Below are 17,149 nucleotides of genomic sequence, written 5' to 3'. Positions count from 1 at the left end.
GGGAAAGAAAGAAAGGAAGGAAGGAAGGAGGGGAAAGAAAGAAAGGAAGGGAAAGAAAGAAAGAAAGGAAGGAAGGAAGGAAGGAAGGGAAAGAAAGAAAGAAAGAAAGAAAGGAAGAAAGGAAGGAGGGGAAAGAAAGAAAGAAAGAAAGGAAGAAAGGAAGGAAGGAAAGAAAGGAAGGAAAGAAAGGAAGGAAGGAAGGAAGGAAGGGAAAGAAAGAAAGGAAGGAAGGAAGGGAAAGAAAGAAAGAAAAGAAGAAAGGAAGGAAAGGAAAGAAAGGAAAGAAGAAAGGAAGGAAAGGAAAGGAAGGAAAGAAGAAAGGAAGGAAAGGAAAGAAAGAAACAAAGACAGGAAGAAAGGAAGGAAAGGAAAGAAAGAAACAAAGACAGGAAGAAAGGAAGGAAAGGAAAGAAAGACAGGAAGAAAGGAAGGAAGGGAAAGAAAGAAAGACAGGAAGAAAGGAAGGAAAGGAAAGAAAGGAAAGAAGAAAGGAAGGAAAGGCAAGAAAGGAAAGAAGAAAGGAAGGAAAGGAAAGAAAGGAAAGAAGAAAGGAAGGAAAGGAAAGGAAAGAAGAAAGGAAGGAAAGGAAAGAAAGGAAAGAAGAAAGGAAGGGAAAGAAAGGAAGAAAGGAAAGAAGAAAGGAAGGGAAAGAAAGAAAGGAAGAAAGGAAAGCCGGGACGGGATCTGCGCGGCTGTGGGATCTGTTCATCCGGGCGTGCTGAGTGAGGGAGGGAGACGATGAGGAGGGAGACGATGAGGAGGGACAGCAGTAAAGAGCACATGCTGATGAAATGAATCAGCAGCAGGCTGAGTGCGTCTCTTCCCTCCACTCCAGCCTGGAGTACTGTAAAGCAATATTACTTTAAATTTTAAAAAGCTACAGGAAATGAAGACACGGCATTGATGATTCAGATTTGAATTGAAAAACATGCTGATTATCTAAGAGAGAGACTGTAAATATTGCACATATCTATTGTGATGACGAGAACAAAATGTACAACACTGCAATTATTTTTATCGTCGGTTTTTTCCTGTCTCGCTCTTAATCCAGTGTGCTACTGCAACACAGCGAACTCCTCTATCCTTCACACTCTCCTGCGCTAGACTTACAGTAACGACGCGCTGACACTGGAGACTCCTTCCACAAAGCTCAAACGAGCGTCTCCTCGCAGAGACCTTTCACCACGTCGACGACTATACGCTCATCTTTGTGAAATAACGATAACCCATTTCTTTTCAAGCATTATCTTAGACTCTAAGATGGCGTAGAGCCTGTGACCGGTCCTCCGTAGCTCTGTATACAGACCTCCGTCTGTCAGGGCCGAACTCCTCTCACGTTAGTAACCTTCTCCGGTGTCTCACGAAGGTCTGATCTCGTTTCACTCGGGCGCGGAGCAAATATTTATCCGGGGCTGCCGGAAAGCCAGCTGATTCGGCATTACGAGACCACGGCTGCATGATAATGAACCGACTGTGCTAAACTCCCCGCTTAAACCCGCTTAACAGTTCGTAGCTAATTAACGCGTTCAGACTAATGAGCACTCTATAGGAGAGCGAGCCTCCGTATTAACGACAAAAGCTTTCTTTTCTCATGCAAATATTCTGCTAATACCTTTTTTTTTTATGACACAAACAATTATAAGCAATTATACATATAGTCAATTATTTAGAATTTTCTGTATTTCTAAATAAATATGACCTAAAAGGTCCTAAAAGAAGATGAGGAAAATGATCCAATATGACATATCTGCGAGTGGTAAAAGTATGTGAACGTCTAGGATTCGCAGTTTAATTTGAAGGTGAAATTAGAGTCAGGTGTTTTCAATCAGTGGGATGACGATCAGGTGTGAGTGAGTGAGCGTCCTGTTATATTTAAAGAACAGGGATCTATCAGAGTCTGATCTACACAACACATGTTTGTGGAAGTGGATCATGGCATGAACAAGGAGATTTCTGAGGACCTCAGAAAAAGAGTTGTTGATTCTCATCAGGATGGAAAAGGTTAGAAAACCATCTCTAAAGAGTTTGGACTCCACCAATCCACAGGCAGACAGGTTGTGTACAAATGGAGGAAATTTAAGACCATTGTTCCCCTCCCCAGGAGTGGAGACCAACAAAGATCACTCCAAGAGCAAGACGTGTAATAGTCCACGAGGTCACAAAGGAACCAGGGTAACATTTAAGCAAATAAAGGTCTCTCCAACATTGGCTAATGTTAATGTTCATGAGTCCACCATCAGGAGAACACTGAACAACAATGGTGTGCATGGCAGAGATACAAGCAGAACATCACTGCTCTCCAGAAAGAACATTGCTGCCCTTCTGCAGTTTGCTAAAGATCACGTGGACGAGTCAGAAGGCTATTGGAAAAATGGTTTATGGAGGAATGAGACCAAAGTAAAATTTTTGGTTTATATTTGGAGAAAGGAAAACACTGCATTCCAGTATAAGAACCTTATAACATCTGTGAAACATGGTGGTGGTAGTGTCATGGTTTCGGCCTGTTTTGCTGCATCTGGTCCAGGACGACTTGCCATCATTGATGGAACAATGAATTGTGAATTATACCAGCGAATTCTAAAGGAAAACATGAGGACATCTGTCTGTGAAGTGAATCTGAAGAGAAAGTGGGTCATGCAGCAAGACAACGATCTTAAACACACGAGTCGTTCTATCAGAGAACGCTTAAAGAAGAGTAAAGTTAATGTTTTATAACGGCCGAGTCAAAGTCCTGACCTTAATCCAATAGAAATGTTGTGGAAGAACCTGACGCAAGCAGTTCATGTGAGGAAACACACCAACATCCCAGAGTTGAATCTGTTCTGCACTGAGGAACGGGCTAAAACTCCTCCAAGCCGATGTGCAGGACTGATCAACACTTACCGTAAACGTTCAGTTACAGTTATTACTGCACAAGCGGCTCACACCAGATTCACAGACTTTCACCACTCACAGATATGTAATATTGGATCATTTCCTCAGTGAATAAATGGCTAAGTATAATTTTCCGTCTCATTTGATTAATTGGGTTCATTTTATCTGATTTCAGGACTTGTGTGAAAATCTGATGATGTTTTAGGTCATATTTACGCAGACATCTAGAAAATTCTAAAAAGGGTTCACAAACTTTCAAGCACCACTGTATGTTATAGCAGCTATAAACAGTCGTGTGTGTCATATTCTCAAGAAACCTTTGGTGAGTTTGTTTGTCTATGGTTAATCGATACATCAGAAGTCCGTGCTCTCTTTTAAATAACGGGAGTGTGAGAAACAAAGTTTTCCATGAATCTGAATCAGCCGGTCCGTACACATGTCTGAGAGTGTGTGTGTGTGTGTGTGTGAGGACAGAGGAAACAAACCAACTGCCTGCTGAATGTCTTCTTTCCTTCGTCCCTTGCCTACATACATACAGGCGTATATGAATATTAAATGTTCATTAATTATATCAGTAAGATAAGAAACAGCATACCGATTCACATCTTGAAAAGTATATATACTGTACACTATATGGTCTAAAGTATGTGGACACCTGACCATCACACCCACATGTGGTTCTTCCCCAAACCGTTCTCACACAACTGTATAGAATGTCTGTGTACGCTGTAGCGTTACAATTTCCCTTCACTGGGACTAAGAGGCAAGCTCCATGAAGACATGGTGTGTTGAGGTTCAAGCCCCAGCACTGCCAGACTATCACCCTGCCCTCTGACCCCAGCTTCCTAACATGCTGGGGTATGTGAAGAAAAGAATTTCCATTTGCTGTAACGTTTATGTGATCAATAAAGACTCGATCATTATTGTTATCAACACTTTTGGGATGAACTGGAGCCTCCTCACCAGTTCAACATCAGTACCTGACCTCCCGAACGCTCTTATAGCTGAATGGACACACATCCCCACAGCCACGCCCCCAAAATCTACTGGAAAGCCTTCCCAGAAGAGTGGAGCTGATTATAACAGCAGGGACTAAATCTGAAACGGGATGTTCGCCAAGCACACGGTCTTGATGGTCAGGCGTCCACAAACTTTTGGACACAGTGTAAATCGGTACCATCGAAGCGATAACCTGTTAGAACGAGCACACCGAAGGTGCTGTGCGAGAAGATTTACACTTTTATCTATGGGCTTCCGTTTAGAAGCAAACGAGGAGTAAAACGTCTGCATATTCGAGAGATTTTTACTTGCTATCAGTGAGCTCGAGCTGCATTGTTGTACAGGTTTATTTATTTTATGTTTAAAGTAGCTTACCGGTGAGAGAGAGACATGAGACGATGTAATAAAGTGCAGATGTAATCGGAGGCTTATCATCGGGATTTGGGATGATCAGACAGCCTTTAATCGAATTGTCGTGCATCTCTGTTTAAATGCTGATGAAGGTAGATAAATAAAGCACTTCTGCTTGTCACTACGATTAGTATAATCAGTTTGTGCAGAGTTTTTGTGCGACAAACGACATCAATTGGGAAAATATGATTCATGAGACCTGTTAGCTGTACTCATGTTCGACGCACGTGAGTCGAAGAGGCCTTTGGATGAATGCGCGTCGCGGCGTGATGATGTCACACGACCGGTCTCGGAAAGCGGGAAATCGGCGGTAATTTTGAAAAATCGCACGCCCGTCCGAATACTGCGGAATCCGCTTGATCTTGCGCTCATTTCTGCGATCGGGAAATCCTGATGGGATTGATTAATTATAAGCAAGGCAGCAACAGGGTGTAGATTTCCCAGCACAGCTGGATTTAAAACTCTCCTGTAGAGAGAATAATAATAATAGTAATAATAATAATAATAAAATGATGAGAGTTTGCCATGTGTCATGTTTATTGAGGCACTTTGGTTTCTTAAAAGCACAAACAAGCAGTTCTGTTTATAATACAAGCCACAGAAGAAGAAAGAAAAAAAAAACAATTTCTGATGAACATAAAGAAATAAAAGGAAGGTTTTTTTCGGTTGAATATCAAAAAGGAGGGAAATAATAATTATTTCTATTAAATATAAGGGGGGAAAAACAAAAGAAAAAAATAAACTACATTATTTCTGAAGAATATATATTTTTTTTTTTACCAAAAAAAAAAAGTTCATTCCTAAAGAACATTTAAAAAAAAAAGAAAAAAAAGGTTATTATTTTGGAAGAATTTTTTTAAGAAAATAAAAAAAGGGACGAAATTATTACTTCTGTAGACATACAAAAGGAAAGGGGGAAAAAAACCCTCAGAAAATGTATTATTTCTAAAGACTATACACTACACTTCCTCTAACTTTCTCTCTGCCCCATCCTGTGGAAAATGACTTTTAGAGTTAATGTACATACGATGAAAAGAAAAAAAAAAAAAAAAAGAGTGTTTGGCACCTTTGGAGTGAGGTTTAAGTTCTTCTTTTTTTTTTTTTTTAATGCTTTTAGCTTTTCGGTTTATTCTTGGTATTCTGTGGAGTCAAATACACAAACTTAAACTACATCATCCCCTCACGCTATCTGTTTACACTAGAAAGGTTGTGTTTATATCCGAGACCATTTAACGTAATGAACGTCCTTGTCCGTCTTATTAAACAGCAAATTCGACGGTTCAGGGAGGCGGGAGAAAGTTCCTGTACCCTGAAATAGCTCTACATTTTCACACTTTGATAATCAGATCAATTACACAAGCTCTCGAGTGCACACACTGCGGCGTAACGAGATCGCTTTCACTGCACCAGAAAGGAAACGAGACTTTTCTAACTCCGTAAACACGTCCCCCCCCCCCCCGTTACTCTCGGAAACACTGATGCGCGGCACGGTTCCCGTTCTCGGCACGTATAAAAGCAGTCTTAACCGGCGGCCCCTGCGCAGGTCGAAGGTCGTCCTCCTCTCCGAGAAGTCTCACATCAGCTCAGACTCGTGAGGCGCGAGAGCGACGGGGACAGTCTCAGCACACGGGCCCTGGAAATAAAAACTGAAACCCCACGGTAACGTCAGTAACATCACTCCTGCTGCTGTATCAACACATTTTCTTCTTTTCTAGATTAACTATGGACTACGGAAGCAAACAAAACGGATTTGTTGTCGCTGCTTAAGGTTTTCAAGGACGTAAGGAGCGCGTTATTCAAAGAAGCAAGCAAAAAGCCAAGCGAAACGCGACGTGATGCTACCACCACCATGCTTCGCTGTGAGAATGGTGTTCGGTTTCTGCCAAATGTAGCACTTTGTCCCAAGGCCAAAAAGGGGTTGTTTCTCTGACTAACCCCCTCTTTACCTGCTCACTGAACGTTGGTGGTTAATGACCGGTTCATCGGCGCTCGGAGAGACGCTCAAAGATTGGGATAGTTTTAATTAAACCCCGATTGATCATTTATCAGAACCCGGAACTGTTCTCAGAGACGGAGCTACAAGAGGTAATTAACAACACTAATACCAGAGAGCGACCTGAAGGGGGCGCCTCCGATATTAAATTGAGTTTTGAACGTTTTTTTTTTCTTCTCCAAAATAAAGAGAACTTACCTGCCTGGTGTAGAAAATCTATAAATCCAAATCGTTAAATACGCCGACTTCAGGCTGAGCCGTAAAGTAATGTAGAACTAGCCCAACATCATTCTGACAAGCACGGCTCTAGCAAGGAGCTGGCACTCAGTTTGGATCATATTCAATAATATGAATCATTTTTGCTCAAATCGTCTCCATAGCGACAGCATATACAGAGTATAAAAGTCAACACAGACAGCAAGGTGCTCGGCAGTAGACTTCGTGATGCACCATGGTTCGCTTCACCATCATCATGTTGTGTTTTAATGGCCTAGTTGAACAAACGCGTGACTCACGTGAATCGAGACATCCTGGATCGCGGCCGGATGTTGAACTCCGCCACTGGGATGCCTCGGGACGCCACCTGCGGGGCAAACATGGCCGCTGGGAAGACGACGGACGCGGTACCAACCTGAAATTACAGCGGTAAAAGAAGATGAGTGCGGGGCATAACGGAGTAAACTTGATATTTATCTTGAATTCAATTTCTCCAAGTATTAAATTGAGAGGAAAAAAAAAAGTGTCATTTCTTTGATAGGTCTATTTTAAACGCCGTCTATATTTTGTTGGTTTCAGTTTATCTGGTTTTGGAGTGGTTTCTAGTTTTTGTGAAAGAAAAGAGCAAACACTTTTCCCAGAGGAGTCTCCACACTGAGGGGGAAAAGTGTGAAAACTTCTCTCTCGCTGTACGGGATATACGGTCAATATACGGCTCAACTCCAGAATTATTGGCACCACCTTTGTGGTGAAGTATCTTAGCAAAGGGAAGATAAACTAAACAAAGAACTAAACGTAGGGGTGCCAACAATTGGGACACCTTTTCTTCCTCTGAATAATTTTATTTCAATGAAAAGTTAGAGTTACATTTATGGCATTTGGCAGACGCCCTTATCCAGAGCGATTTATCTCTTTTATACAACTGAACAGTTGGGGGTTAAGGGCCTTGCTCAAGGGCCCAGCAGTGGCAGCTTGGCAGTGCTGGGGCTTGAACTCCTGACCTTCTGGTCAGTATCTCAGAGTTCTCTCACATGTTCAGCTAACTGACCGCAAAAACAAAGCAGCATTTTATCCACCTTTAGCAAGGGTGCCAATAATTCTGGATCGTGTTATTCGTCCAGTATTGTGCAGTCTGTTTAAAAACAAAAAAACTGACTTGGTGGTTTTGGGCATGAGTAAATTCCCTGAGACACATCATTATTAACGCCAGGTTAAACTAATGCCGTCCGAGTAGAGCTTAAGGTTCATTAAGAGAAATCCGGATCAATCCCCTGTGCTGAAACGGACTTTCATTTCACTTCTCACAACCCGAGCAGCAGGTTTATTACACGCAGACCTCTCGCTGTTAACAATTAGCACTCTCGGACGCTCCGGGTTTAAAGAGCGGCGGCGCGAGGAGGCGTGATCTCACCAGCAGGCAGAGGTCACAGGCGTCCAGCTCTTTCTCCACCTTGGTGAGGACGTGCGAGTCCATCGTCTCCCCGAACCAGATCACATCGGGCCTCAGGAGACCGTCACAGCCCCTCTCGTCACACCTGCAGCACCGAGCAGCACCTCATAAACACAACACCACCTGCTTCCTCCACATTAGCACCTTCTAGTCGTGAAACACTTTACAAACTTCGCACGTCACATCACAAATGAGAAACGCATTTATACATAAAACACGGGGTAAAATGATTTGTGGTCATTCGCACAGCTGATTGTATACCATCACCACTGCTCGCGACAGTGGTAATGGTAGAGGTCGACCTGAGAAGGGGCCGCTGTCATTATACGGCACGAGAGCGGCCTCTAGAGGCCAAATAAAAACTATCACTTACTAATTTTGTTGTGTTATTTGAGGTGTTTTTTTTTATTATTCCATTTGGACGTCCCAATTTTTATTTGTTAGTTGGAGTGTTACCTTTTTGGTTCAGTTTGGATGTATATCTTTTATTTACTTTTATTAATATTTATTAATAGTTAACATATATTAATAGTTTATATTTTTATCTCACTTTAAAACAGTACATTTTCATGTATTGTTTCAGTATTGTTTATTTTTGTAATAAAGTTCAGCGTTATTTTACTTTGAGTGTTATGTTTTCATTCAGTAGCGAGTTTAAAATCTATCGGTCGATTAATCGGTTATCGGCAGGTAGGTACCGCTCGACTTAGTTATCCGCTATCGGTAAAACCCGCTATCAATCAACCTTTATTTTTCACCTTGTATTTGTCGACTAAACTACGTCTAGAATTGTTGGAGAACTCTGCAACAAAGGACTACACCTAGGATACAAGATATGAATGCTTTTTTTGCTACGATAACGTTAACGACTCAGGTTAGCATTGATCAGGAGTAGCTAGATAAACTGCATGGATTACCTCACACATATTTACCACATTTAGTCATTTTACAAAGCGATAACGTAATGGATAGGCAAACGCTATCCATAAGTAACGTTTATCGCTATAGCATCCTTTATCTAACGTTAGCTAGCTGTATTTCTAGTAAACAGTTGGCTAAATGTGAGCTAACAATCGGTGAGAATGATGAGCGGTTAGTGAGGTGCGAATGCATCCACGCGAACTCCGCAGTCTGTCCGATTAGATTCGCTCACATATCGAAACATTTCCACTCACTGTGGTTGCTCTTTAGGTGCTCTACTTTAAACTCTACTTGCACTGATATCTCAGCCTCTTGCTTTGACACGTCCCATGAACAGCGTTCGACTCAGACGTTGTTGTTGTTTATGTTGTGGAAGTAAAATTATATCCTGTGAAGGCTACTTCCTGCAGCAGAAACACGAAAGAGTGAAAAGGGCTTGTAAGTGTGCTTTTCCAGGGTAGTTTAGCATCAAGTGTAATATCATGCTGCCATCTAGTGGAGCTCTGATGTATTACAATGCTGTGTTTTCGTGTATGACCACAGGGCTTCATATGGGGTTTCGACTGTGATCTGGGGAACATTAATCATACTTTAATCACATTACATCACTCCTGTCATTAAATCCATTGGCTCCGTGTGTCTTTTACAACTCACTGTATTTGCAAATGTTAAAATTTTTTAAAAATATTTTTCATTGTAAGATTATTTTAAATATTTATAAGTCTATTTCTAAGCTAAACCATGTTAAAATTATTCTCCCGGAAAATATGTTTGCTTCGTTCTTCAAATTATCAAAATGGTCATATTTCTTTTAGAATAATTTCAAAATAAGAAACATCGGACAGATGTGCTCATATTCGAGATTTGGGGTTTTTTGGCACTTCCTAAGAGATCATTTCTACAGTTTGTTCGATACAGAACCTCAGTGTTTCATCACAAAAAAAATCTTCATCGGTGGTTTAAAAAATATTAACAATTTATGTGGCATTTATTCAACACTCAAATGAATTTCACATTGCATTCAGTCAGACTTTAGATAATTACTATACTGTTTACTATAGTTAGTATACAGTATAGCAGTTTGAAAGAAACAAAGATTTTGTTTATAACCATGTTAAGCTTGTTTCATACCTTGGTAACTTTTCCACGGGAATATCGGCATCAGTGCAGTTTGGATCCGGATCACTGTAACAGGAATGAGAAACATCGAGCTCACTTTCAGAACTTAACTACATCTAAACTACTTACATCTAAACCAGGAGTGTCCAAAATCCCGCCCCAGGACCAAAATGCAGGCCGTGGACGGATGTTAACTGACTGCGACTTCTCTGTTAGGACGTACAGCACGATCGATGCGTCGCAATTCCTCCTTTCACCTGAAGGTGGCAGCAGACTGTGGTAACACAGCAAGCTAAACTGCAAGATTTATATCATTTACTGAATAATATTTCAGACAAAAAACACAACGGTAACTTTGTACGTCTCGATCAGCTCCCAGTAGTTCAGTAGTCAGGGCGCTGATCGTGGAGTCGGCCATTTTGAGGGCTGTATCAATCGCAAAATCCTTCCATTGCACTGGAACTAAAAAATCCCACAATGCACTGCAGAAACCAGGGAGCGTCGATGGAATGACGTCATGTTTTGTGGCGACTCTCGGCTCGAGAAAAAAAATACTGCACGAGCTCTCGGCCGACGTCGTGTACAAATGTAAGCAGCTTGTTATCGTTGTCGTGGCTCTCACATGATTATTTACAGTACGTTAGCGATTTGTAACTTTATTTGACGTTCTGTGTACGGTTTGTTTGAGACTAACGACTTTTAAATGTTCCATTATTATTTTTTTAAATCCTCTAGCAAGCCTACGATCCTGCTTGAAGTACCGCGACAGAAACGCGTGGGATTAAGATAACAAATTTATACGACGTGTATATATAATGGAGAAAGATCTCGGTCCTGCCTGTTGGTGATGAACGCCAGCGGTGAGGTTTTACAACGCGAGTACATAGTCGTGTCGCCGGAAACTGAGTCATCGGCGTCCCAACGCGTAGTGAGACAGGGTCCTTACCGGCGCCACAACTCGTGTACGCCATACACCGATTCGTCACCTAGGGGGCTGACTGAGACGCACTGTGAAAAGCAACGATTTCAAAAGAGCTGGAAAGAAGAAGTAGTTGATGAATATCTTGAGTCGTACAGCTACGGAAGTCAGGGGGATACCCTGCTGCAGGTATTCCACTAAAATTAAACTCACTACAATGATATTTTGGTGACGGTCCGTCCCTCTCTCGTGTATTTTGAGGTGGTCTAATCTGCACCCGATTTGGGGGGGGTGAGAGATTGGACATCCCTGATCTAAACTAGTGCAACAGCTGAGTGCAGTAAGCAGGAGGGATGAGCGGGGCTCGTTATTTTTACCCTTTACCCTCCAGCGCAGTACAGATGGGGCTGTGATGATTCACGTCCACGTCTCCGCAGCTCAGACACCGGGTCCTGAACAGACTTCCTGTAAAACACACACACACACACACACACACTCAACACCTTCTGAACAAACTGGGTAGAGAACACAAGCTTGAGTCAAGTTAACGTAAAAGCAGCATGTGACGAGTCAGCACCGCATCAGCACCACGTGTGGGTGTGTATTTATTATGACGCTCACCATGGACCTCGAGGATGTGTTTGCTGCCGGCTCGGCGGTGCAGCTCGTCCGTGTTCTGCGTGATGACCACCACGGTGCGGCCCTGCTGTCTGAGACGGGCCTCGCACTCGGCTATGGCCACGTGCGCAGCGCTGGGTTTAGCCTTCAGCGCTAACTCCCTCCAGTATTGATAAAACTCCCACACGCGCGACGAGTTGCGGGAAAACGCCTGTGGGGTTGCCAGATCCTACAAAACAGCGAAGACGTGAGAGGAAGGAGATGGTGAGGTGACGGGTGAGGGTGTAATAATAATAATAATAATAATAATAATAATAATAATAATAATAATAATACTCAAGCCTACCAACAATAATATAACATTAATATTTAAATTAAGAAAATTAAACAGCTTTGTGTTTTAAGCTTGACCCGAACACTCTAATGACTCGAATTAAGTAACTAACACAACTTGCTGCATTCATTATCATTAAAACCATCTACATTAATAAAACAAAGTACGTTTTAATTAACGCTTAAATTAATTCATTCATTTCCCCCCCCTTTAAATAAACCTATTAAGCCAAATACTGGGTGCCAATATTTACAGCCTAAAATTCTCGATTCTGGTTGGCTGATTAATTTTCTATCATAGGAACGTGGCTCCAAATCACGAGTTTACATTAACGCGCTCCTTCTAACAGCGTCATCGCTGCTACGGTAACAGTGTGCGCGGCGTGGCGGATGCTCTGCGTGATCCGAGGTTAATCGTGAGCTCGTTTAAAAAACGTGTGTAAATTCACGATGTGGTGAGGTTTTCTGCAAGGAGACGTTTATTTCACGTTTCAGAGAGAGAACAGGGGGAGAGAGAGAGAGAGGCTGATGAAGGAACAACAGCGAACAGGTGGAATCTTGTCTCACGTGTGTTCCACGGAGGTTAAAATGGATAATGAGAACGATTGCGTGTACACTCGCCTGGGTCTTCCACTTCCTCCAGTGTCCGCTGGCCGCTCTGAAGGTGGGCAGCCCGCTCTCGGCGCTCACTCCGGCGCCGGTGATGATGGCGATGTGCTTAGCCTTGGAGAAAACCTCGCGGAACTCTGATAAATCTGTAACGTTCAGTCCGATAACGTCAGGGGTCAAAGGCGAACGTTAAACATGCAGAAGATTACCTGCAAAAATCACTATACATATACATACATGCATATATAGAAAATCGCTGTGCGGTGGATGCTTTCTTCACTTCTACTATACAGAGACATTAATGTTATACTCCATTTAGAGTGCATAACAGGAAGTCTCTGGGATTTGATTAGGCCTGATTGTTTGTGGGTGGAGCTTAAACAAAAAAACATTAACATTTATTTATTTCAAAAATATATGCAAATGTATTTTACTCAAAATACTCAAATGTATTTCAGGCCATCATTATATTGCCCAGCGTCATCACACGTCACATGCAGACGACCTGTGGGCGGAGCCAAAGCTAGATAAAACTCAAACTAACTCAAAAATTCAGACCTCCGACTAGGAAGCGGAATTCCTACTCGTAAACACGAGACGGTCTCCTCAACCCCCGAGCTCGACGAGTGACGTCAACTCGACGCGGCCGCTCACGGCACGAGTGGTAAACACAGCGGCACTTCTTACCTTTGAAAGGAGTTATACTGCGTATATACACGCATTAACTTTAGATCAATCCCCATACAGGTAATATATACTGCTGACTATACAGTCCACTGTTCTGGAGAGAAAAACACGCATCGGTCGGCACAAAATCACATCGAGGAGTTGTGGTGGGCAGAGCAAGGCTTCGCGGAGCACTGAAACGTACCGTATTGTGTCGTCAAAGCTACGAAACAATCCGACACCCGTCTCCACGGTGACACCTAGTGGTCACTTGACAACGATTCAGACAAGCGTTGACGAATGTTTGCATCAAACAAGGAAGTGTGTGAGGGAGACGATAGTGCTCACGATTGGCATGCCTTGGGTTCGAATCCTGGGTGAAGTGTCCCTGTCTACATCGCTGTAAGTGTCATTTATAAATTAGTGGGGGCTTTTTTTTTATTGTTGTGTGCGTTTTTGTTTGTTTTTTTAAATGTGTTGAGTTTTTAAAGTGCACCTATTATGTTTTTGCAAACGTTACCTTTCGTGTAGTGCGTTCTATACGTAGCTGTTTGTGAACGTAAAAACATCTGCGAAGTTTCAAAAATCAAAGCGCATGACGAACGGAGTTATCGACTCCCGAAAGAAGGAACCGATTCTGAACAGCTGAATCGAGTCGTTAGTGATTCCAGACTTTACTAACCTATGTAGGTTTGTAACAAAAAGCCCCGCCTCTCGTCTTCATCGGCTGCTTGCTGACAGCGGTAGACCGATCACAACAGACTGGGAGGTCTGACCAATCAGAGCAGAGTATGCTCTCTGAAAGGAGGAGTTTAGAATGAATCCTTTAGAACGGATCATCGAACGAGTCGTTTGTGACACTGAGGGAAAAAACGTAACGCTGCAGTTTAAATTATGAGCACGTTAAAGTGTTTTTTGACCTCGGATGCGTGTAAATCTACTGTATGAGACCTTTACGACAGAATTAGACACGTTTCAAATCCATAAAAGGTGCGCTTTAACATCGGACAGCTACATGAGCTTGATTTTGTAACCTGTAGGCTCCTCATTGTGAATAACTATAGGTTATTTCGGTCATGAAAAATGAGGATTAATAAAATGCAAAAAACTGTCCAAATTCTCTCTCGCCTACATAATATCCCACAACATCTGGATGTGTCTTCTTTACTTTTTAAATCATTAATTTGGTGGGATTTCACGTCAGATGATTAACAAGGCATCCTGAGGCGAGCACTGACCGTGCATCAGTCCAAACACTATTGAATCGTTCCAGTTTTATATAAACCTACATCATAAAACTGACCGGCGAACAGTTCAAATTACATAGGCTATTAAACACTGGTTCGTTGGTTCACCTGGAGACCAACACCCCCCTAGAGGTGAACCGTGGAAATTTCTAAACGTTTCGAAAAACAGTAATGACGTAACAGAGCCTCGTTTACCGGAATCACGTGACTTGGCCAGTTTGATACGCGCGCCGAACCACTGATTCGAAACAAAGGATTCATAAATGTTTCGAAGTTTCACGGAGCAGTGTTTTAAAAGCATCCGTCGCTACCGAAAAATGACACGATTCAATGTTCCACTCAACTTCAGGCTTCCGTCGACACTTTTGCGGATCCGAAATGAGCCCCGCCCCTTTTCCAGATCAAGACCTGCTCGACTTCTCAACACCGCTGGTGTGAGTATAGTTTCAGCAGGGTGCGCTAAACGTTACTTACAGCTCCTTTAAGCAGAAACGTCCCTACACTCGTTAGATACATGCTACACAAATATCCCCATGCAGCACCGTGGGGATTTTTTTATTTATTCCACATGACTCAGAGCTGACGGTGTATCCGTGGCGTACCTGACTTCGGCTGGGGTTCGACACTCAGCGCCCTCAGGACTGTGATCCGATTCCCACAATCCACCTGAGGGAGCAGGAGCCTCCGCGTCAGCTGCCGGATCAGCATCTCGGACCGGTTCTGCGGGACACGCCTGGGAACGAAAAGGCGGGATGAAGCGGAGTTACTGTTACAACTCAAAAGCTGAGTCGTTTCATATAACAGAAGTGTACCATTCCTCTTACACCACAGCAATTCGCCAAAAATTCTTTCTTTTTTTCAGCAATTATTAAAAGAACAACACATCATACTTTTTATCCGTTTATAGTTGCACACATGAAACAAGTTCGTTCCTGTTATCACTTGCGTTATAGCAGCTGTAAAGTATCTTCTCACAGAAGACCGCACAATATCCACGATTAAACACACTTATTTTGGTCTACGACATCATCTGGCAACCTTTTAGTGAATTTTTGAGCTTTGGCAACACCGGTTATTACCCTAAAGATCCCTCTCTCTCCTTCTCTCTCACTAGAATACACAATGAGCTAACAGGCAGATGTATATCTCAAACAAATAAGTCACCTTTTACACCTGAGCGAGAGATTCTTGCCTTAATTATCTTAATAAAAGCTACATTATGGCTCCACCTTCTGTGAGTGGTTTACAGACACTACTAAAAACCCTGTGGTGTTGATTCACATCTCATTTTCTGTGAGCTCCACTACTATAGAACACACTGTTAGTGCAGGGATTAGGCTGAATCCCAAATAGCTGGAAAGTGCACTACATAGGGCACGAGTGTGACCCTCCTGTTTTAGTGTTAGGCCAGGGGACAACACGAATCTCGGCATGGCTGTGCATGTCCAAAAACGTGAGCGTGCAATGTTTATACAGGGTGTGACCTAGGGGTTCATTCTGCCCCTCAGTGTAGTGCACTACATGTCCTGTAGGAAGCGGTTTGGAACACAGCCCGGATCTACGTGCGTTTCTGCAGGTTATAAACGGATTTGGTTTGCACTCGGATTTATGGGAACCTTGGAAAATGATAAGGAAGGTCTTGTAATTCCTGACAGGCTTTGTTTACAAACAAACAAACAAACAAACAAAAAACAAATAAATATATAGAATAAAACAATATACTGTGCTACAGTGTTTAAAAAAATAAATAAATAAATAAATACGCTGCACCACAACAATATTTTGTTTTGCGTGCTTTCTTGATTTAAAGTTGCATTGATTAGTGGACATTAAACGACATTAAGACATTAAATTGTTCAAAATAATAGCTTAAATGCAGTTCTGAAGGCATTCGGTGAAGCGCGAGCTTTTAGTGAAACAACTAAAATGGCGTTTTTCTTTCTTCCGCTCGTCTCTTTTACGGAAAAAACAGCACTTTTAAACACTACAATGGTTACTGTAGTGCTGTCATGGCAACGAAACCGCATTTTAAACAAAATCCCCACTCACCTTGTGCAGTTCAAGTTTGTAAACAGTTGTAAACTCGCCTCTTTATTTTTTTTTCTTCCACGCGTTTCAACTGAAAACAAACCCGGAAGCTCGTTACTGCCATCTGCTGGCGAGGGGCGGAGCCAGCGAATATATATACACACACTCTTTTCAACGCCTTACTATTGGTTCAGTGTAAATCTATGCAAATGTATGCAAATTGTCCAACGTCTCACGGTTTAAACTCATCCGTCCGTTAGTATGCTTTAAATCCAAATAGAGGTTTTGTGGCTTTTAGTATGAATATGTCCGCATTAAGGTTGTTTATAAGTTAGTGCGCTCCAGAACCAAGAGTACAATTCGCATTTTAGATGATATATGCGTTAAAAATGTACCGTCTCTCTCTACCGTGGATACCGATCAACCACTTCGATGACCTCATTCTGCACTCATCATATTTCCTGTCCAATCAAATGCTCTCTAGGATCTGAAATGTCCCGCCCCCAACAGTTGTAAGTTACCGCACTGTGAGGAAAGCTAAATGCTATTGGCTATTTAAAAAGGTGGAGGAGCCACTCAATATGTCCCGCCCTGATTTCCTGTCTCAGTGGGAATGAGCATTTCAATGCACTTTAGTATCGGCTCGGCTCGCTCGGAACCTCGAACGAGGTGGTACTAAAAAAAGTACCAGGTAACACCAGGTACGATCCACAGTGGAAAACCTCCAAAAAGCGAGCAGTGTCGAG

At 42.4% G+C, this 17,149-nt stretch overlaps 1 protein-coding gene across 1 annotated transcript; it reads right to left on the bottom strand.

Annotated features, from left to right (window-relative positions):
- Positions 1-3,982: 3,982 nt before the first annotated feature.
- LOC128610434 (NAD-dependent protein deacylase sirtuin-5, mitochondrial) lies at positions 3,983-16,821 on the bottom strand. Its single transcript, XM_053629750.1, has 9 exons — positions 16,425-16,821; positions 14,978-15,108; positions 12,475-12,608; positions 11,524-11,749; positions 11,280-11,367; positions 9,996-10,049; positions 7,905-8,028; positions 6,793-6,908; positions 3,983-5,930 (listed from the first exon to the last, which is right to left on the bottom strand). The coding sequence occupies exons 2-9, from the start codon at positions 15,081-15,083 to the stop codon at positions 5,858-5,860; spliced, it is 921 nt and encodes a 306-aa protein (XP_053485725.1). The 5' UTR covers positions 15,084-15,108; positions 16,425-16,821; the 3' UTR covers positions 3,983-5,857.
- Between the last annotated feature and the right edge of the window lie 328 nt (positions 16,822-17,149).

The sequence above is a fragment of the Ictalurus furcatus genome, chromosome 7, assembly GCF_023375685.1.
Source record: "Ictalurus furcatus strain D&B chromosome 7, Billie_1.0, whole genome shotgun sequence".
Lineage (NCBI taxonomy): Eukaryota > Metazoa > Chordata > Actinopteri > Siluriformes > Ictaluridae > Ictalurus > Ictalurus furcatus.
This window is presented reverse-complemented; position numbering and strand designations above follow the sequence as displayed.